This window comes from Abramis brama (genome assembly GCF_963993115.1).
Source record: "Abramis brama genome assembly, chromosome: 2".
Classification (NCBI taxonomy): Eukaryota; Metazoa; Chordata; class Actinopteri; order Cypriniformes; family Leuciscidae; genus Abramis; species Abramis brama.
This window is the reverse complement of record NC_139964.1, coordinates 54,422,941-54,445,002: the sequence shown is the minus strand read 5'-3', so window position 1 is coordinate 54,445,002 and position 22,062 is coordinate 54,422,941. Positions and strand designations below refer to the sequence as shown.

The 22,062-nt window shown below is 38.3% G+C and overlaps 1 protein-coding gene across 1 annotated transcript in view; it reads right to left on the bottom strand.

Annotated features, from left to right (window-relative positions):
* The window catches only part of mtnr1aa (melatonin receptor 1A a), a 104,374-nt gene extending 83,102 nt beyond the window's left edge, over positions 1–21,272 (bottom strand). The window contains exon 1 of the mRNA XM_084106724.1: positions 20,897–21,272. Coding sequence (XP_083962850.1) covers positions 20,897–21,080 — 184 coding nt within the window. The 5' untranslated portion in view covers positions 21,081–21,272. The remainder of the gene's footprint in view (positions 1–20,896) is intronic.
* Positions 21,273–22,062: the final 790 nt, after the last annotated feature.

The following is a 22,062-nucleotide window of genomic DNA, read 5'->3' as shown; positions in this document are numbered from 1 at the left end:
TGTATCCCACTAAAGTACATCTTTGCTTCTCTAAAATAGGATTAACTAGTGATACACAGACACATGAATCCAGGTGTCCATCATGTCTTATATGGCTTATATGCAGAGAAAGGATGATTTCTTGCTTTTCCTCTTTCATTCCCTCTCGTCATAAAACCAATTACCAAGGCTTGAGCTTCAATTTGCAATTACTGGGACACGCAGATTCTTGACAAAGATTGGATTAATCCTATTTCTGCCAGCTAGCTTTTCAAGTGCACTCCATATAGGAAGCACTTTATAACAAACCACTTATATCATGTTTCTTAGGCCGTGTGTCCACCAAAGCGTTTTTTCACGCGGCTGGCGTGTTTTTTCAATTGTTTTCAATGGAAGTGCCGCGTTTTTAAAACGCCATGAGCGTAACGAGGTGCTGAGTGTTTTTTTGTTCAACTTTGGGTAAAACGCAGCGCTCATCACTGTCACTTTTACACAGCCGTCCAATCACAGTGGAGGAGGGGCGGGACAAATACCACACCGACCAACTGTCACAACATTCTTTCTGTACAACGACATCAACCAGCAGAGCTAACCAAACAAAATGGATGAAAAATAATTTTTGTATGAAATAGGGCTGGGCGATATATCGCATGAGATTGTTATGCGCATCTCGTCAGTAAAGCTGGTTCCTTGATTAGTAGTAAATCGCCATCACCTGCTTTCAGATGGAGCAGCATTTACTACACAGTGCCGTAGTTAACTGACAAGCTGAGCCATATCGCATTAATTATCGCGGACGTATCGCCTGCGATAATTAATGCGATATGGCTCAGCTATGAGAAAGAGAACCGGCTTTACTGACGAGATGCGCATAACAATCTCATGCGATATATCGCCCAGCCCTAGTATGAAACAAATTATCTGCGTACAAGTAAACTGTGCTGCGGATATTCTGTATCATAGCAACGAAGCGTCTCAACTGAAAAAAAAAACGCTCTCAAGCGCCCACAGCTAGGCGTTTTCAGCAGAGCGTCTAGCGTTTTCAGCTGGCTAAAAACGCTTTGGTGGACACACGGCCTTAAAGTGGACAAAGTCTCTTAAAAAGCCATTAGTATATTTCCAGATTCCATTCAAATTTCCAGTCAGCACTACCCTGGTAATCCAGAGTTCTTGCGAGAGCACAAGTTGCATTTGCTCAGCGAGTTACTCTGGTGTTGAGCTCTGTATGCCCCTCGATCTGAGCTGCACCAATCACATCGGGTTATCTGATATAGGCGGGCCAGAGGCGAGCTAAACAGATGACTACAGCGCTGCGACGTCGAAGTCATTAGTAAACATTGCAAGATGGCTATGGATGAACACCAGTTGTTTGAAACGGCTTTGGCCGCTACAATGAACGAGTTAGACTTGGCTTTTTATCTAAAACAGGAACAGAAGACACCGCTCGAATCGTTCCTTTGCAAGAAGGACGTTTTTGCTGTTTTGCCGACCGGATACGGTTAGAGTCTAATCTACCAGTTAGCTCCGCTGGTAGCTGGGGTTTATTGTTGTGATTGGTCGTAGTGTTATCCAATAGCGTGCAGTGAGATTTTCAAATGCATGCTTGGTGCCGCCCCTCGAGCTGGGCGATTTTCATTAGTCGACGCCAGACCATTAATCTTTTAGATTTAGGTCTGGATTTCCAGGCTAAGTCAGCACAGCAGCTGCTAAGAAATCAAAAAGGTGAGAAATTATACCCACCTTTAAAGAAACTATCTGCCTCTTAAAAATCATTATTTTTGTCAGTAGTATCAGCAGTATGGTACTTTATCAAAAAGTCTTGCATAATAAATTACTGCTATAGGTTTTATTTGGGAGGAATGAAAAACACCTCATCATCTTCCAGGAAGAGAAATGACCAGATAGCCACTCTATTCCCCACACAGAAAGATGCATTGAACACTGAGACTGAACCCGTAGTTGGCAGGAAAAATTATAGTAACTTCCTTTAAGTTTCTGGAGTCATTACAGGAGGGCAGAAACCATTCAGCCACTGTACAAATCTTATTCCCAGGGCAAAATAATTTCAATGATTCAGTGCTCCTGCAGATGGGATTTCTCGTGATAGGCAGAAATGTGGAATAAATGAATGCGTGCAATAGAATATGGGAAAAAACAAGATGGAGAAAACAGAAGGAACAAACAAACACATGCACGTATACGTGTATGCGGATACAGTTCATTCTTCGTTGTGACATTATCAAATATTCTATGCTCACAGCACGCACATGTGATCTAGCTACGTCTCGTTTGATTGGCCAGCAGGATGATTCCTACATTTCGGTCACTCTTTGCTTTATTAAGCAGATGTATTTGGCCTCAGTTGACCTGAAGAGATCATATATAATCTGCTTAAATTGGGAGGGGGAAATGCTGCATGGTTTTTTTCTCTCCTTTCATACAATTTCATTTTCAAAAGAATTATTTTGCCAAGAAGACTATAATTTTTAAATCAACTGAGTATAGGTAAAGGTAAGACAAAGTGTGGATCAGCTGGCTCATGTGGCTGGGAGCTAAAGCACAGAGACAGTGCTGAAGGAGTAGCTAGCCTTAATGCCTCATATTTCTTTCTCATTTCCAAAGACTAGAAGCTTTTAGTGTATAATTATGACTTTGTGATGATACTGATGTGCATTTAACTTGTAAATACCATCATTATGACATGCATGCATCTCTGTATATAGCTAATATTTCATTAGGTGCACAAATTTGTCATTTCTTTCATTCTACATTTAATTGGCCTTCCTGTAGCTAAATCAGTAGAGCATGGCGTTAACAATGCCATGGGTTCAATGTCATGTGCTCAATTTCCAGAGAAAGCAAGAACTCATTGCATTTGTACCTTGAATGCAATGTAAGTTATTTCACACAAAGTGGGGCAGTACAGAACTGCTGACTCTTATTCTCTGAGGAAGGTGTCAATCTATACCATGTTAGAGCTGATTCTAAAATAATATGTGATGTCCCCATGCATTTTAACAGCATGTTTACCCATATGGATCCTCACTGGCAAACCCTAGACTGATTACATTTTTATCTTTTTGTGTGTGTGTGTGTGTGTGTGTGTGTGTGTGTGTGTGTGTGTGTGTGTGTGTGTGTGTGTGTGTGTGTGTGTGTGTGTGTGTGAAGTTTATCAATACACATCTGACAATGATGAGCAAAACACACACCCACGAATAGACTTTTCCAGATGCATTTCACCCAAATATGCTGTATAATACATAATACAGCTTGCTTTTATTTGGGCATGTGTGTAAAGTATGCAGGTGATTCAATGTGTCACAGTTTGTTCTGAGTCACAGTTATTCATATGCTTTACTCAGATAGAGATGAAAGAAAGCAGTTACTTCTTTAAACACTTGTGACTCATGCACACCAGCACACTTCACCTTATCTCCTGTTATTTTAAATCTCTGTGTGGTCCAAACCATGAATATGATTAAGTAAAACATCAATGTGACTCATCCTTTTGAACAGTGAGCATGTGATCAAGGTGTGAAGTGTTTATATGTCAGTAATGCTAAAATTACTGAATTGGAACAGATGGATTAGTGTGACTTTAAAATGACTTAAAACTGCGATAAACAGATATATAAATAAGACATACAGATAGACTGATGGACTGATGGACAGACAGAAAGATACTCATGTGTCCATCTGTCTATCTATACATAGACAGTCAGACAGATAGACACATAGATGGACAGGCAGACAGATGCAGGTCTATCTGTCCAGACAGACAGACAGACAAAAAAAAAGCACAACAGACAGTCAGACCAAGCGTGCCGCACAAGTCCTGAAAAGTTAAGCCAAAGTGTCTCGATTGCCCCCCGGTGGCTGGTCCCAGTATAGGTCATAAAGCCCGCCTCCCCATGAAGTCTAATGAACGCAATGGAAACTAAACAATCAAATTACACTTCAAATGAATTTTTTCCAAAGATGTTTTTCTGTCATGTTAGGTAGTTTTTTTCACGCTGATGTAAATGTAAGTGTTCGTTTTTTTTAAATAAGTTTGTCTTAGTTATTTGATGCTATAAAAATGGGAATGTGACATCATGATTGACAGCTGTGAGTGACTGACTTTTTTGGCGATTTTCGGGAGGAGATTGGAGCTTCAGCTTTAATTTCTACATGTCCATAACTGTTTATTTCACACAGACATAATGAGTTGTTCTGCAGTAAACTGTACTAACGGTTTCTGCGAGAGTGAGGGTGGGACCTTGATATCGCGGCTTTACTTCCTGCTCACTACTGCGCAGACTCGGGTCCCGCACTCACTACTGCGCAGAAGCAGGTCCCGAATCTGCGCAAGATGTCAGCACCAAATTAGGACTTTAGCGGCTTCAGTTTTCACCAATGGAAGAGAATGAAGGGGCGTCATCCATCTTTTTTTACAGTCAGACAGTGACAGAATGCAACAGACATAGGGCCAGACAGAATGATAAAAAGAACGACAGAGACAGACATAGTGACAGTATGATAAAAAAAAGAATGCCAGACAGAATGATAAAAAAGAACGACAGAGAGACAGACAGTGACAGAATGATAAAAAAGACAGAATGATAAAAAAGACAGATAGACAGATATAAATAAATAAAAATTGAGGTCATTGTTTCGGCCCAAATGAAAATTCTCAGTGCATAAGCCCTGATTTAGAGAGTCTATCGGCTTTTAAATCCCCAGGAGTGCGGAACTTAGGTGTTCTTGTTGACCAGCCTTTAAAATTTGACAAACACATTTCATCCGTAATCAGTTCCAGTTTCTACCAACTTCGTCTACTGTCTAAAATCAAAGGCTTTCTCACTCCGAAAACTCTGGAAGTGGCTGTTCATGCATGTACTGCATAACGTCTCGGCTAGATTACTGCAATTCCTTATATTGCGGTATATCAAGTTCTCAAATTGCTCGTCTTCAGTTAGTCCAAAAAGCTGCGGCCAGACTTATTCATAAGTTTCGCAAATATGATCTCTCCGATTCTCAAATCTCGACAGAGAATAGATTTTAAAATTCTACTCTTTGTTTTTAAATCTCTACATAACCTAGCTCCTGCCTATCTGAACTTGTTCATCCTTACACTCCGTCCAGAAGCCCAAGATCCTACGACCAGGCTCTGCTGGTAGTCCTCGCGTTAGACTCAAGCGTAGAGGGTAGCGTGCATTTGCAGTGGCAGGGCCACGACTCAGGAACACCCTGCCTCTAGAGATTAGAAAGGCCCCTACCGTCCGCCTTCAAGTCTCTGTTAAAAAACCTACCTGTTTTCTTTAGCATATTGATCTCTATTCTTAGGTTGGTTTTACTATTTTATGTCTGATACTGTTTTGCCACTCCTGTCTTTCCATTCTATATTGAAGTCTGATACTGCTTTGCCTCTTCTGTTTTAATATTTTATATTTGAGTCTGATACTGTTTTGCTACTCCGGTTTTAAGGTTGCTCTTAGCTTTGCTGCTTTTATTTGTGTTTTATGAGTTGTTATGCAGGTATTATTTTCTTATTATTTATCTGGTTGTTCTGTAAAGCACTTTGGTCAACCTAGTGGCTGTTGTAAATGTGCTATATGAATAAAGTGAACTTGAACTTGAATTTTTCTGAGATGGTTATGGAAGCCTGCCAGTGATTTGCTGTATTATACTAGAGCCCATCTATTCCTGCAGCTTTGTCCCCAAAGCACATTACAAGGCAGCACAAGGCTCTAAGCACGTCACCCACTCTCATACATTTATTTCCCTGGTGCAAAACACATGCAATTATACATTTTTTTGTGTGCTGGAAAAGAGATTAAAAACCATTTAGAACAATGGTTCTGTTAAATGCAATACCTTCAAATGGAGAAAACTATTATCACTCACAAACTACATTTCCCATAACTCACTGCCCGGACTCATCATCACTTATCACTGATCACATTCACCTGTACCTCATTCACTGATTGCATTCACCTGTGTCTCATCATCCTGTTAGTCTCAGTCTATTTATACCATGTTCATTCATTTACTCACCGCGAAGTCTTGTTTAAGTGTTACACTGCAATTCCGAGCGGTTTCCCTGGTTTCTTGTCTTTTGGTTTATTTGGATTTTCTTGCCCCGTTCCCTGGATTACTCTTTTGCCTCTGGTCCCTGCCTGTTTTGTTTGTTTCTTTGTTGGTTTGTTTGGACTGCCTACCTGTGTTTTGACCTTTTGCCTGTACACTGGATTACGCCTCTGGATTACCCACAATAAAGCTGCGTTTGGATCTTAACCCTCGTGTCTCGGTGCAGCTTCGTAACAGCTCCGATCAGGATTTTTGCAGCCCGATACATACTACTGATTTCTTATAATCATGAAAGGCAGATACCGATACTGATTATACATGGTGATTGTTTTTACGCCATGTTTTGTACTGTTTTTTTTAGGTATCTGCTTGCAGCAGATTATATTTAATATGTACATTGTGCACATTATGTTTTTTTTATTTAATGAATGATGATGCTTCTATATATTGTTTTATGTTACTCTACGTGAACTCATAAATTGCCCCTTGGGGACAAATAACGTGTTTGAATTAAATTGAATCATTCAAGCATTATATAAGTCATATACAAGCTCTGTTAACCGTCACTCTTAATTCTTTTCCCCTAAAGGCAGTTTTAATGATTTCACGTCTAAGTGGCATATTTTAAAGTAATGGCTTATAACTTAAAAAATAAAATAAAATAAATAAATAAATAAAACAAGGTTTCATCAAGTAGGCTACATGGTCTCATTTGATAGAAAATAGATTTATCATGTTTAGAGGTTCTTACAGTATATTACATCACTGCTAAGAAAACCCCAGACAAATTATGCAATTTAATGATTTATTTCGTTATTATTGGTGCTTAACATGATGACAATTAGAAAGTATATATGACAGGTCATAAAATAAAGTTTGGGTTTGTTCAAAATCATGTCAACTGCATCTGGGACAAATTTGGTGTTGATATCTCAAACCAAGTCTACAAACCTCTCCAAACAAGTTATCTGAGTGTTTTATTTAACATTAGAGCTACTTGCATGTGAAACGCCACAAAAACTAAAATATTTATAATTACATAGAATAAGTAACAAGTAATAAGGTCCTGGTTGATGAGTGATGTTCTTCAAAGCGTGCTACAGTCGTAAAACAGTGTCCGGTTGATCTCTACATATCAGTTTTCAAATCTTCTAATGAATTGAACCAATTGCTTCGCAAAATGATTCACTGTTTCGAAGCGTTCAAAACACCACAAGCTGCACTCAGGTCAAACATGCATAATTACAGCTTTTACAAACCGAATGCAAATGTTTCATTGAAAGTATAATATCAAACTAGCCTGGTTAAAACCAGACCCTTCTCAGTTGAAAGTGAGTGTAGGGTCTGGCGAAGCTATGTAGACAAATCATTTCCAAAGGGGCGTCACCAATCAACGTAGCTCAAATTCCTCTTGGCGCAATTGGATAGTCTTAAAACCAATCAGATCGATGAAGGAGATGACGTATGCAGAGCGACGGAGAAACATCTGTTGTTCTTTGCTCCGGTTTTAACGAAAACGGTAAGTTTAAATCACTCAAAACAGACGCGATAACTGATTCGAACGAGTGATGTTCCACGGCGGCATCCATCTTTGTAATGAAATCTCCTTCAGCGTCGCTGCGCTGTCGTCATCATGTAAATCCCTCCCCCAACGTTTCTGATTGGTGCCGCGATTTCGGCGGCACAGAAATGAGTTTGAATGGGCTCTTCTCCAGACTATCCTGGAGAGAGAATTAAAATTTGCCGGAAGTAGTCTGGGTTTTCCCAGGCTAATATCAAACGTAATTAACTAATCATCTAATTCCATTAAATATTAAGAGTCTTTATAATATGTGTTCTTTTATCAATTTTCAGGGCTTGTTTTGTTTGTTCTATGGATGGCTCAGCTAAACAGGCCAAAAAGAGACTATTAATGACTATTATTCCTTTTAATTATACAAATGTCTCATTAAAACATCAACACATTTATAAAATGTGCATGATTCATGGGTTCACAGAGATCTCCCCCCAACAGTGAACTATTGAAATTTCAAAACAGTTATGACATAACGAAGCCTCGTTTACTGAAATCAGTGACTTTTGCAGTTTGATACATGCTCTGAACAACTGATTCGAAAAAAAAGATTCATTAAGGTTTCAAAGCTTCATGAAGCAATGTTTCGAAAGCGCCCATCTCTACTCCATCGGGTACTCACCATACCCGAGATCTAGTTTCATACTCACTTTCAAATGACGTTGGAAAGCACTACGTCATGATAGCGATTCGATCAGATCCCCGATGTTCTATAGCTTTAGCCAAGCAGCATGTCATGTCACTCCGTGAGGATTTTCTCAAAATCAAGATGTGCAATTTACAATGGTTTACTAATGTTTCATTAAATTGTGATCGGTTCATGAGATCGGCCAAATTTAGTGACTACCGATTGAGTCATATAATGTGATTATTGGCCAATACCAATCTGCGGCCGATCGATCGGAGCATCCCTAATCAGAAGACAGGTCGGTGATGAGAGGCATGTAGATAAAGAGAACAGGAATTATTCTCTCTAGCATTTCTCAGTTTTGGGCCGTCTTTGTAAATGGGTTCGACATTGTGTCTCTGACCTATGACAGAAGCCATTAAAAAAACCATAGTATCTCATGGTCATGCATCTCTATTATAGCAACTAGTTGAAGAAAGGGGAGGAGAAAGAGAAGAAGAGCTATGCAGAGCTATGCAGAGAATAACATCATCCACAGTCTTTGAGATTCACAGGTAATGCAACAGCTACAGGAATATATGACCCATTTCTGACTTTCATTTTGGGCCACTCTCATTATACAGCCTGTGAAAAATAAGCTTCCTCCTCACTCTCACTCCTTCTCTTTTTCATACACATAACCTCTTCCAAAATGACAGAGAAACAAAATAACAAGAGCACTTGACTTCAAAATGAGACTTTTATGGGAAAAATAAACTTGGGAAATTATGGGAAAATAGAGCTATTGTCCTTTTAGTTCTTTGAATCTTTATTTGTAATCCCTTTCTCTTCCTTTCATTCTCTCTCTCACTGTCAGTACAGCGTCAGCAGTCAATCCTGCGCATGAACATTGGTGCTGTACAGCATGTGCGATGCGTGCGAGATCCTGAGACAGGAAGAGATGGATAAATGATTGGATAAAGGGATAAGGAGTGTTTCCTCAGCACTGTCTGTTCGCAGAGTGGGTGGGATGGATGAGGGAGCCAAAGAGATTTGCACGTGCAGACATGGGGGTGTTTAATGTTTTCGGAATCACTAATCCAATATGCTGTATATAGGAATAAACAACTATGATACATTAATACCTCACTGAGATGGGCTTTTGACCATGACGTTTATCTGACATTCACACGCAGTCAAATTAGATGAGGTGTGAGTGCTCTTCACAGATCAAGTGAACAAATACGCATGAGAGCGTTCCATCAGGTAGCATATTGAGATGGTAGTTGGTACTGCAAATTCTGACTGTCAAATACATTTTTGACAGTCTGGAAAAAATAATTCAGATAAAAATATCCTTAAATAGCATTTAAAATACAAAACTATAATTCAGGGGTTGTCAACTCTGGCCCTCGAGATCTACTTTCCTCCAGAGTTTAGCTTCAACCCTGATCAAACTCACCTGCCTTTAACTTTCTAGTAATCCTGAAGAACTTTATTAGCTTGTTCAGGTTGTGTTTGGAGCTAAGCTCTGGAGAAAAGTGGATCTCGATCTCGAGTTGAGAACCCCTGCTATAATTGGTAGATTTACATGTTAAAGTTGCATTTAATAGTTTGTTGCTAATTTAAAAAGTTTAACAATTTATTTCTCCATGTTCTCCATGTAATTTCAATAGATGAAAGTGCAATAATCACTTTTTCTAAGTAATCAGATTTTGCAGGCAAAAAAGTCAGCAATAGTGCAGCAAAGTGTGAAGCACAGCTTTCACTTTCAAACCAAGCAGCTTTCAACACGGATACATTTACATAACCACCTTGAAACCGGGGAGAAAACTACATGGGGAAAGGCCGTAACTTAACACCATTGTGGTAACAGTATATTTAAAGTACACAAAGAACAGTGATCTGCCTCCATCCAATCAACAACTAATCGATAGAATCAAATCCATTTTTTTTTTTTTTATAATACATTTCACTCTGATGTGCATCACAATACAGAAGAAAAGATGTAGCTTTGTTTCATCATGAGTTGTAAAATTAGTCATGATATACTACCATTGTATTGATTTCCCACAATCATATTCATTCAATTATCTGCAGAAAAAAAAGTCATAAGGGCATAGAACTGCATAAGGTTGAATAAATGATGACTATTTTCATTTTAGGTGACCTATGTCTTTAAGATTTTTCATTCTTCTAATAAGATAGCAGTAAAGTAAATAAAAGGCAGAAAATTAAATTCATTACATTTAAAAAAAAACTCTTTTTTATTCAGAACATGTACTGTTGAATCATGCAAAATAAGCCTTGAATATTATTAAACTACTTGCTTGTGTGATTGTGTTGATGAAAAACACTATTGGCAGAGCTCCTCTACAGGTACGTGTGTGTGTGTGCGCATGTGCGTGTGCGTGTGTGCGCACACACATTAACTTCCTCCAACAGCAGGGGGCTAAAGACAGAGTGATGCACACAGACAAATATGTCACAAAGAATGAGTACACCCCAACCAAAATATGTCAGTGCAAAAGAACGAATGGGAGGGAGAAGGGGGTCACAAAGAGGTAAAACAGAGAAAGAGGCAGATAGAAACAGATGGAAGAGGTGGGGGAATGCAACCCAAAAGACTGAAAGAGGGGTCCTGAGGACAAGTAAACAAGTGTGCATCCAAGAAGCATCTCCGCACAAACACATCGGGTTATGCGTTCTGCGTGTTGTGCCTTTTAAAGAACATGTTTTGCGATGCCCACAGCAGGCATGAGTGATTTCAGTGCCTTTCATGTTGACTGCTTTTCGGGTCACTGACTCTAACCTCTAGCAGCAACACATGCACACACACATAACTCCTTTCAGTCATCACACTACACTACGTCTGCTCTATACACATGTATATACACACAATTCTCAACACACTACCAACCTATCCATTAGCACAAACCCACACGCTCGCCATGCTCACAAACTCACACTACTGCTCTGTTAGCTCAACTCACACCACACCAGAGACACACACTTCATTTATTCATTTCATATGTAGCGGTAAGGAAGTTACCACTTAATCGCAGCAAGCAGAAAGCTTAAATCGCAGCAAGCTGCTAATTGCTCAAAAACAGCATTAATAAGATAACAGGAGAAATTATCACGCTGATCTTACCGATGTGGAGCAGACCATTAAAAAACTGTATGGGTCAGAGAACCTGACTCTAGAGTTCTTTAATTAACTTTGATAAGTTGACATGCTCATTTAATCCTTGAAAGTGGTAAATACATTTGGCCATGAAATATGGGGTGCCTGGATAACAGAAAACATCTTTTGTGAAATAGAAATTTGAGATTTTTTTATCGGTTTTCAGCAGCAATGATTCGTAGTTATGAATTACAATGTTGACTTTACACCCTAACACCTAAATTACTTAACTCTTTTTTTTTTATATATATATATATATATATATATATATATATATATATATATATATATATAGCCTACTGACAAATTGAATAGAAATTTCATTATTTCACACTTGAAATCAAATACTCTTTTTTTTTATTTATTTTTTTTTATATTGCAGTATTTATTATAAATGAATTCTACAGGATGTCCGGGAGACGTGTGTGTTGCGTGCTTTATCGGTCTGCCTAGAAACAAATGCCAACCCCTCGTAGAAGAAGAAAACCATTGTGTTTACAACTGTGACAATGAGCACTTACCAGGATCAACTAAACGCTGGATTTTCAAAAGTATGTGAAGTTCGTGGCTCCATTGTTGCAGTAAACTTGCACAACGTCCTTGAATGAACAATTTATTAGATGCACGCCTGTCTGTTATTGTAGAGACAATGACATTATATTGTCACACCCCTAAACATGAAAACGAACTGTGATTGGTTGTGTTACACGTCAGTCAAACGTCCACTTGGGCGGTCCTTAGCAAAGAAAAGCTGCGATGGAGTCCAGAGCGTCAGTCTGAAGGTCTGGCCATGTAAGACTAACAACAATACAATCAAATCCAGACAAACAAAATCAAGTCCCGCCCTTAATTTTTTTTTCTTATTCGAGAAGCTGTTTTCCTGGACATTCATCACAATAGGGAAGCAAATACTATCACAACTTACGTTTCATGCGGACTTTAAACTCCACCTAAGCCTACGCTCTACAAGCCAGCAAAACACAACAACTGGATTGTTCCCATTATATAATCAACAAAGCTGTAGACTTATACACTGCAAGCAATGTGGGATGTATAAAAGAGCATAGTCATTGCAGACATACTATGTTAAGGAAACAAACAGTTGTCCAGTATAGATTCACATATTCCAAATTAATTCCTTAATATTGGGTCTACCGATAAATGGCAGTACTTGTTGAGCATCTATAAAGAATAGCGCAGATCAAGTTTTGTTTGGTTAATCATTTTGAATAACAGCAATTCAGAAGTGAGAAGTGTGTAGCTTAAGAATTAGACAGACCAAAACAAATATGAACAAATTTGACTGTTTAGATAATAAATATTATTAATAAAACAACTTGCATAAATATAAATAATACCAGTAAAATATTATTAGTGAACTATTTATAATGCATATTGTGTTTTATTGATAATAATCTTTTCTATAATGTCTAATGACTCTACTGTTCTGGAAGAGAGATCACACAAGTCAGCTGTCGGTGAGAAAAGTAATGCAAAATTAATTAACTACTTTCCATAAAAAGCAACAATGTAACATAAATAATTACATATTTGGGAGTAAAATAACAAATGTTCTCCTACACATGCTTTGGATTCAGTCCCTGAGTGAAAAACTTGTGATCTTTATTGGAAGCGCTGCTCCAGGTATTGTGTGTTTGTGTGTGTATTCATCTATGTGTGCGAGACCGAGCACCTGAGCTCTACAGGGGGTTACAGATGCAGCCGTGTATACAAACACTAACACTTGAGCACAGCAGGACGTGACAGAACCGAAACACACATCACCAACTTCCTGGAATTTACCAGCCTGTCAGCTTATTATCGCTAACAATGGTGGAAAAGGGCCTGTAAGCACAGGAAAAAAATGAAAAAACATGTTTCCAAAAAACAGACAAATCAGCAGTGATATGATGGCATTTCAGCACATGGATGTGATTATGATTCCCTCTATGATGTTCATCATGCTGCTAATTAGTAAATGTGTGCATGCTGAGGAAAACCGCATGTAAAAGATGACGATATTACAAGTAATAAAGCAAGATCTGCATTTTTTCCACACCACTACGGAAATAAAACTTAAATTGTTAACTTGATATTTTTGAAAGATTAAATGCGTAAGATCTACCTAGGAAAGCAATAAATGTTTCACAAAGAACAATCAGTCTGTCCACTCCATCCATCTTTTCTAGAAATGGATAAAAAATTCAGCTGAACTGAGGTGACTTGAGTTTTCTCTTAAATGCTTAAAGCTACAATATGTCATTTTTTTCGCCGCTAGGGGTCGCTAACCTCTTACAATAACAAAGGCGTAGGTTGATGAACAGTGAATAAGCGGAATCATGGAACTTGTCGTCATGCCGATGGATCTAAATATGTTTATGGATGAATTAATACATTCATGTTTTTTTACATGACTGTGGTATAAACAGGGCGCGATTGCTAATGAGAGACAGATATCAGCGCCACACGCGAGTCCCGCGGATTTAAAGGAACGAGGACATTTAATTCGAACGAACTACACGCAAGTGCTGAATTATTACTCATATGGGTCAGTTTATTTGGTGAATTAAACGTTTGAGGTAACGCAGTGCTGTTTCACTTGGTCTACTACACTATCACACTAAACTGCATTTGAGAGTATTGAAAGTTATAATGTTATCCTATGTGTTAGTTAGTTTGCTACATGAGACTAGCAGTAAGCTAGATCAACATTAGAATAACATACTGATCATATTCTAACATTTCATCATGTTGAGCTATATAACACTGATTTTGTTTTATGTACATTTGCTCACCTGTCTTAGCCTGGCAAGCCAGACCCAAATCAAGATGTTGGGTCTGTAAACTCACCATTGGCACGGCTCAATCCGAGGGGCGGAATAAACGGTTGTCTTTCAAATTCCCTCTGCACGTAATAGGATAGCGCTACAACCAACCAGAGCGTTTTCCCACCAGCGGAGCTAGTTGATAGATTAAACTTTTGCCGTATCTGGTCGGTAAAACTACGAACACTTTAAGAATGACTGAAGTGCCGTTCTTTGTTCTTTTCTCAAAGAAAATCTTAACTCCAAGTCCTCCAGAGTCGCGGCCAAAGCCGATTCGAAAGACCGCTGTTCACCAGCAGTAGCAGCCATTCTTTGTTTTCAAGTAGCAGGGAATTCACGCGGAACAGTCGCAACTCTGCCGTCATTATGTTAAGCACGCCCACCGACTCTATACACGATGTGATTGGCCTGACTAGAGTTTGGTTTTTCCAGCTCGAAAGCCAACGGAGAATTGCTAGACCACCCTGGCTGCAAAATAAAATTTGCTGCCGCTAGAGTGCGTCTAGATTTCTAGGCTACACATGCAAGGGCAGCATCCCTGTCAAGTCGTGACTCGTGAAGCTCTGTCAAGTCGAAGTTTGCCGCGAAGCTCTCTGAATCTCGAAAACACCATGCCAATATTGATCCTCGTTTTAGTTCTCCTTTTGTCCCGAAGTCTGCTTGCCATGGTCCATAATGTTTGAACGAAACAACAACAGCGTGATCGTCTGTCGCCATGGTTACTATGGCAGTACAAGCGGAAACCAGGGATAACGCGGATATTACGTCATTGACAGGCGACAAGGGAACAGGGACGGACACTATTTCAAATTGTGAATTTCTCTGAATTTACAAATTCTTGGAAACATTTAGGATAATGTAAGCACACAATTGAAAGAAATATATAACACTGTGCAAGTGGTTTTTGGATATTTTGATACAAAATTCTTGCATATTGTACCTTTAAGATTCAAATATGGTTAGTAGGGCACACATGAGAAAAGAACAGAAAAGTTTTACCAAAATGTGCAGAGGTCAGACTCATGGGGACACAAACTGAGAGGATGTTTCTTACAGTAGAGTGCACTCTTACTTTAACTCTCCCTTGAAACACGTTATACGCCTGTAAAAGCTTAACGAGTCAAGATGGGACGGTTACCTTGTTCAGCTTTACGGCCTAATGGATACACATTAGCTCTGATTCCTAGAATCCATATTGAATGTGGATTTTAATAACATCTGACAGATTGATACAGTGGCCCTAAAAAATATTTAGAAAATACTAAGGTTTAGATAATTCAGCTCACTTAAAAATGCATGGCACTGCTTTAGATCAAGGGTTTTTTAAATGTTTTAATTGCAATAAGAACCCCCATCATGAAGGGACCCCCGCTGTACATTTATTTAAAAAAAATGTGTGATGTTATAGACAACAAATTGTTTCCTACATAAAATAATTGGTTTTATACTGTCATTGTCCTAAAGCATAACAGAAAAGGAATACATGTATAAAGTTATGTCAATTCCACATAATTTTTTAATTATGGATGAATTTTATTTACTTAATTAAGGCAATGGGTTTCCTCACTTTTTTTTTTTAAGTCAACTGAACACTTACAGTGTTTCAAATCAAAACATTTCCTTCCTCATTAATTGTGGTCCAAAAACTTTTGAGGACCAGTACAATAGTAACCAAGCAATAATACCTAGTGTACTTCTTTCCATGTAGAGTGTAAAAACCTCTTTCAATTCTCAAATCCCCCAGGTTGTCTTTTTGAAGCCAGTCCCACACATCTCTCCACTGGACAGAGCTTAAAGTCGCAATGAAACAGAAGTAGGCTACTGTTGGGGTCTTTGATTCTTTCCCTCAAACTCAGTAGCACACGACCAGTTGTGACCTGTAAATCCATTTCAATCCACTGAGAACTATAAACACTACATCTGTGAATGAATTCCTTTTAGACTTTGGAAAGTCTTCAGGAAGGATATCATTGGGATCATCTGCACTAATTCCTTGGCTACACTTATTACAGATGGCAAACTCTTCCCACAATTCACTTACAATACAGTAAAGGCCTCATCACTCCCCACCCGCACATCAAAATAATACAATAATAAACAACCACAGCAAAATAAACAGCAACAGTGAAGTGAATGAATCAATGTTGTGTTTGCATAAACCCAAGCCACAAAATAGCAAAGAGCATAAAACGGAAGGGAAAACAGGAGTCAGCCAATACAAACAGAGAATAATTTGTGACCACAGGGAAAACACTGCCAACACCTCGAGCAGAAATGAAGCTTATAGCTGCTAGTGCATTTATCCAATCTACAAAAAAAAACAAAAAAAAACAATAATAATAATATATATCAGCCCGTTCTCATCCCAAGGCGTCATACTGACGCTTTTGAAATTTCTTCAATATCCGACGCACAGGGTACCCTTAGGCGTCAATATGAGACGCAGATAAATATGAGTCTAGGAGGCGCCTCCTAGCGGTCTAACCCTAAACCTACCCCAGACCTAAACCTACCCATAACCGGCGTCTCATATTGACGCTAAAGGGTGCCCTTTGCGTCGGATATTGAAGAAATTTCAAAAGCGTCAGTATATGACGCCCTAGGATGATGTATGTATGAAGACCTCGGTGTAAAAGCCTCTAAAAGCCACCTATGTCAAAAATGACAATAATATTGAGTGAATGCTCTCCGTACATAGTAGCTACACATTCATCAAATACTTTCACTTCAAACTCACTAAATCCCAGCCTCAGCCCATTCAGAAATGTCGGTAGAAACCTATACATAGGAGCCTGATAAAAATGTTAATATTAAAGAAAAACGTTAGACGGACTTAGAGGCTTTTGCAGCTGAAGTCTTCATATATATATAATGATCCATTAGGTGATTTCCGAAAGTGAATTTTTTTTTTTTTTTTTTTAATGAAATAACTTTTATTCAATAAGGAATTAATCGAGTGGAAGTAAAGGCATTTAACAAAAAAAAAACAACAAAAAAAAAACTATTTCAAATAAATGCTGTTCTTTTCAACTTTCTAATTACCAAAGTATCCTCAAAAAATGTCAAGGTTTCCACAAAAATATTAACTATAATAACAAATGTTCCTTTAGCAGAAAATCGACATATTAGAATGATTTCTGAAGGGTTGTGTGACACTGAAGACTGGAGTAATGGCTGCTGAAAATTGCTTTGCCCAAATACCATGCCGCATATGTAGTTTATGACAAATTACCAAAAAAAAAAAATAATAATAATTTCTTTGCTTTCATTAGATTAAGAACACTGAAACTGTTGTAAAACAAAAAAAAAAAAAAAAAAAAAGTTTAAAAATTATCCCCATCCAGCTACTACCACACTCATGTCTTCACTGCACACAACTCTCTTCACCCAACAGAAATAAAAGTGTGCTTGTGAATAGCAGCACCAATTGTGCAAATACTATAAAAAACACTCAAGTTGTAAAGCTGAGCTGTGTGCTAAAGCCTGTGGGTTGCATACAGTAAGAGCTCTCCATGACTACACACACACCACTCACATCCTCCTCTGACCTAAAAACAAGGCTCCGACTGCCCGCTACACGTACAATGATTTGAGAGAGAGACATCCCAGATTATGGGTGAGCACTGCAATCACACAGGCAGCGGCACAGCACTCCTCCCCCATCACACACTGTCACTAGAGGACAGCCATTTGTCCAGGCTGCTTCGATCATTCTGAATTTCAAACAGGGACTTTATGGTAATTGTTCGTCTTATGTGTGTTTTCTGTGCATTTATTCAGATGAAGCGAGCACAGCAGGTGCAGAGTGGCCAGGGGGGGTCCATAGTAAGTGTTCTCCATGTTTTATCCTGCTCTGCTAGGTTTGCCTCCGGGCTGCTGGACAAAATCCAGGTGTGACACCATCATAAAAGTAGCACTGAATGAAAACAGGTGAGGGAAGAGCCATTTTTAAACGTGCTGATTGTGTGATTAATCAGCAAAAAAAAAAAAAAAAAGTGTCCTTTTAAAAGGTATAAAAACTGACATAAGCTCTATTTGACAAATTACATTATTTTTCCAAGGATACTAAGTGTTCAAGACAAGTACTCATCAGTTTAAGATTTGCACCTATAATCTAAGCTTTACATGTTAATGCATGTGTGTGTGTGGTCCTGGTAAACCATATGTTATGGGGACATGCCTTGAGGAAAACAGCTTATATATCATACTAAGTTATGTTTTTTTGAAAATGTAAAAATGCTGAAAGTTTTCTGTGATAAGGGGTAGTTGTAGGGTTAGGGTTAGAGGATAGAATACACAATTTGTACAGTATAAAAAATCTTTATGGACAATCCCCGTAAAACATAGAAACACAACAATAATGTAAATTTATTTAATTGCAAATTGAAAAGTCAGAGTGGGCATGTAAGGTACATTTACACTGCATGTAAAATGATTAATATTTTATAAAGCACTTAAATTAATTATTTTTTGATTAATTAGCTGTATTAATTGTTGATAAAAATTGATGAATTTGGATTAAAGACATTTTACAGCATTCATATACTATATTGCGTAAGCACGTGTAGGCTATATTTGATTCGTTTAATTCTTGAGGATTAGAAATGAAACAGGGGATTATAATTGTTACAAAATGAATGAAAGTATTAATCACATGTTCCGCTGGTTAAGTACAGACGCACATGCTGCAGTGCAATCTCTGTGATAGCGTTGGTCAGCGCAAAGGCGCACGGGAACTGACGGTGTGGAGCGCGTGAACTCGACACTGAAACACCCCCCACCGGCACGCGAGCACAACATAGCCTACTTTGTGAGCGCGGATATCCGTCAAGCTTTTTCCATATACTTATCTAACGTCACAAATATCCGCGCTCCTAACACACATTTAATGAGCGCCTTGGAGAAAAAAAGAAAAAAAGATATTTCCACAATGTGGGTCAAAGCTTAATTAAATTGAGTCCGATGTTATTCGACTCGAGTCTGTATGAGTCACGTTTCCCAGCACTTATCTGCTGATATTACGATTTTGGACAGGTCTCTGTCCATGTGTTATTTTCCCACTCTATGATTGACATGCCAAGAAATACAATCCCATGGCACTTCATACTGATGTGGTTAGATGAATGCCAAAACAAACTGCCATATATCCGGCTCAGCATGTCAATCAAATCCAACGAACGAGCCTCTCTTTAGGTTCAGTTCAGCGTTTAACACTCGGATAGGCTGCGTGCCAACCAGACAATCTCAAAAGATAACACAGCAAAAGAGAGGGAAGACCCGAAGCAGCTGCTGACAGATACACAGATATGGAGTCCCTAAAATAATTCATTTAACCTGTTCAGACCTGGATAAAAAAAAATAAAGTTGAATATTTGTAACAGTTATTCTAATGTCCATTATAATGGAAATTGGTTCTGAACAGTAGTAGCAACTTACAGATATATCTGTATATGTATTTTTTTCTAAATAATGTAGAATTATAATTATACTTCTATTATTTAGAAAAAATACATTTTTTTTTAAATCACTTAATTAAAAAACAAACAAATATTAAACCGTCTAATAGCTGGTATTCAATTAGCCTACTTGTTCTGAATGGTAAAAGGTCATCAAAAACAAAATAAAAAAATAAAAATCTGCAGCAATTATGTATACAAGTATACACTTAATGAAGGGAGAATGATGATGGCCCTCGGATCGCCTTCTGTGGGGTTCAAACCTGCAACCTTTCACTGACCAACTATAGTTGTTGTTTTTTGGCATCTTACAAAAGAAAAATAAGTTTTGATGAAGACTTAAAATGTGTAGTAGGATTATTACTGAAATCCCATCTAGCTGTATTGCAATAGCACACAGTACACATCTTTTGTTTACATTGAGACCACTGTCCATTAATCGAGATCTCATCTATGATGATATGATTATGACTAGCCTTACTAATGCCACATCCAGGCTTCATTTTAATATCGTATTATTGATGTATATTTAATGGCAGAATTCATCCAAAAACATAACGTCCATTGGAATGGACACTGAATGGGTTGAAGCATCTCTAGAGTTACTGCCTTATATTTGATGTACTCGACCAAACATGCATAGGGTCCATATTAAAATTTAAAGTCATAACGAAGTGTGTTTACAAGTTGCTCAATAATTAGATATTAAGCACATGTCGCACATTTGTATGACTCTGTATTTATAATCACATTGTAACATGAACACTGGAATGTAGCCTAATGCGAAATCAACCAAAACGTAACGTTTTATTAGCTAAACATTGTCTTGGTGTGAGCACTGGTATTCCTTTTCGATATGATGGCACGTTTGCAAACAGCCATGCGTAAAAACACGCACACATTTGAAGTACAATTTAGTTGTTTTTGAAACAAAATCTTAAGTATATCAGCGAGCGTTAAGGGCAAACACTAAATGTAGGCTACATATCTCGGAATAAAACCGGCGAGTTGATTTGATGGAAAGAAGTGCGCGCTATCAGAGATGAGTGCGCGCTCATCTTTCTGAATCCTGCCCGTCAGCGGTGTATCCTCTTCTGTCTCCATGATTCGAAACAGCACTTTTAAGCAGTTCATGTTAAATAAATGTGACAAGCGTGTCAAACGTGAATGTACCTGTGCTGGCTCGCGCGCGCAACTCACCTGCGTTCCTTAGTTTCTTGTTTCTGTAGACGGAGAAAATCACCAGCAGGTTTCCTAAAATATCCACCACTATAGTGAATATGAGGAAACACCCGAGAGTAGTAGTGACCCAGGGTGGCCGGTGAAGTGCTTGCTCGCTAGGGTCCAGTGCAGAGCTGTTCAGAGAACTCCCATTTATAAACATTGTATATCTTCATGAAACTTTTCTCAATCAACAAAATAAACCGTGTCGTTCAGGCGGCGCGCGTCTCTCCGGTGGGATCTCATCTCTTCGTGGAGTTGTGCGCCCCGGACAACTTTCCTCGGTTCTCTCGTCGGGGCTTCCGTGTGTCGGGGTCTGCACTTTTATGGCTATGTGTGCACCCATCACAATTTTGGTACATGACATCCACGGGCAACTTCAAAGCTCCATTGAACATGTGATTAACTGCAGAGTTGTGTGTGTTGCCACCCTGTGGTCGTCAACGGTAATGTTGCTTCATTCACCCATTTCATCTATAATGAGCCCTCTTTCATCCCCTGATGGCCTGATTCATTATTATTTATCCGCATTAAAAGAAGCTTTATTCCGTTTTTCATTCAGAAAAATGTAGGGTATTCGTGATGGAGACTCCCAGGCAGCTCTCTTAATATAATAATAATAATAATAATATTCACACCCGTTTTACAAATAATAATATATAAAACAATAAAATAATAATTATACAATAGTTAGTTTCGGTCCTCTAATAATTTGATTGCCCAAGCAGCGTAATTATACAAAAATGTGTTCTTCTAATCCTCTCATTTGATTGGCTGAGCGTTCCAGTGAGGTGTTTTAGAGTCAGTGCATTGCTTGGCCACATATAAAGCAGTGGTTTGTTTTCATTGCTAGTGTGTGAGGGGGGGTGTGTGTGTGTGTGTGTATATATATATATATTAACCTTACATTTTGTTAAAGTATACCTTAAGTTGTCATAAGCAAAACATACGTAATGTACAGTAGGTCTACTAATAGCCTATCCCAGCAAATGTACTAATTAATTTTTTACTAAGGAATCTTCAAAAGTTATAATAGAAAAGTTTGTGAATTTGCCATGCAGAATATGGATAATATAAATATCACTGTGTAATCCAATCTTGCTTCTGTATAGGAATATCTTTTAAAGATAACTTATTGTGAAGTA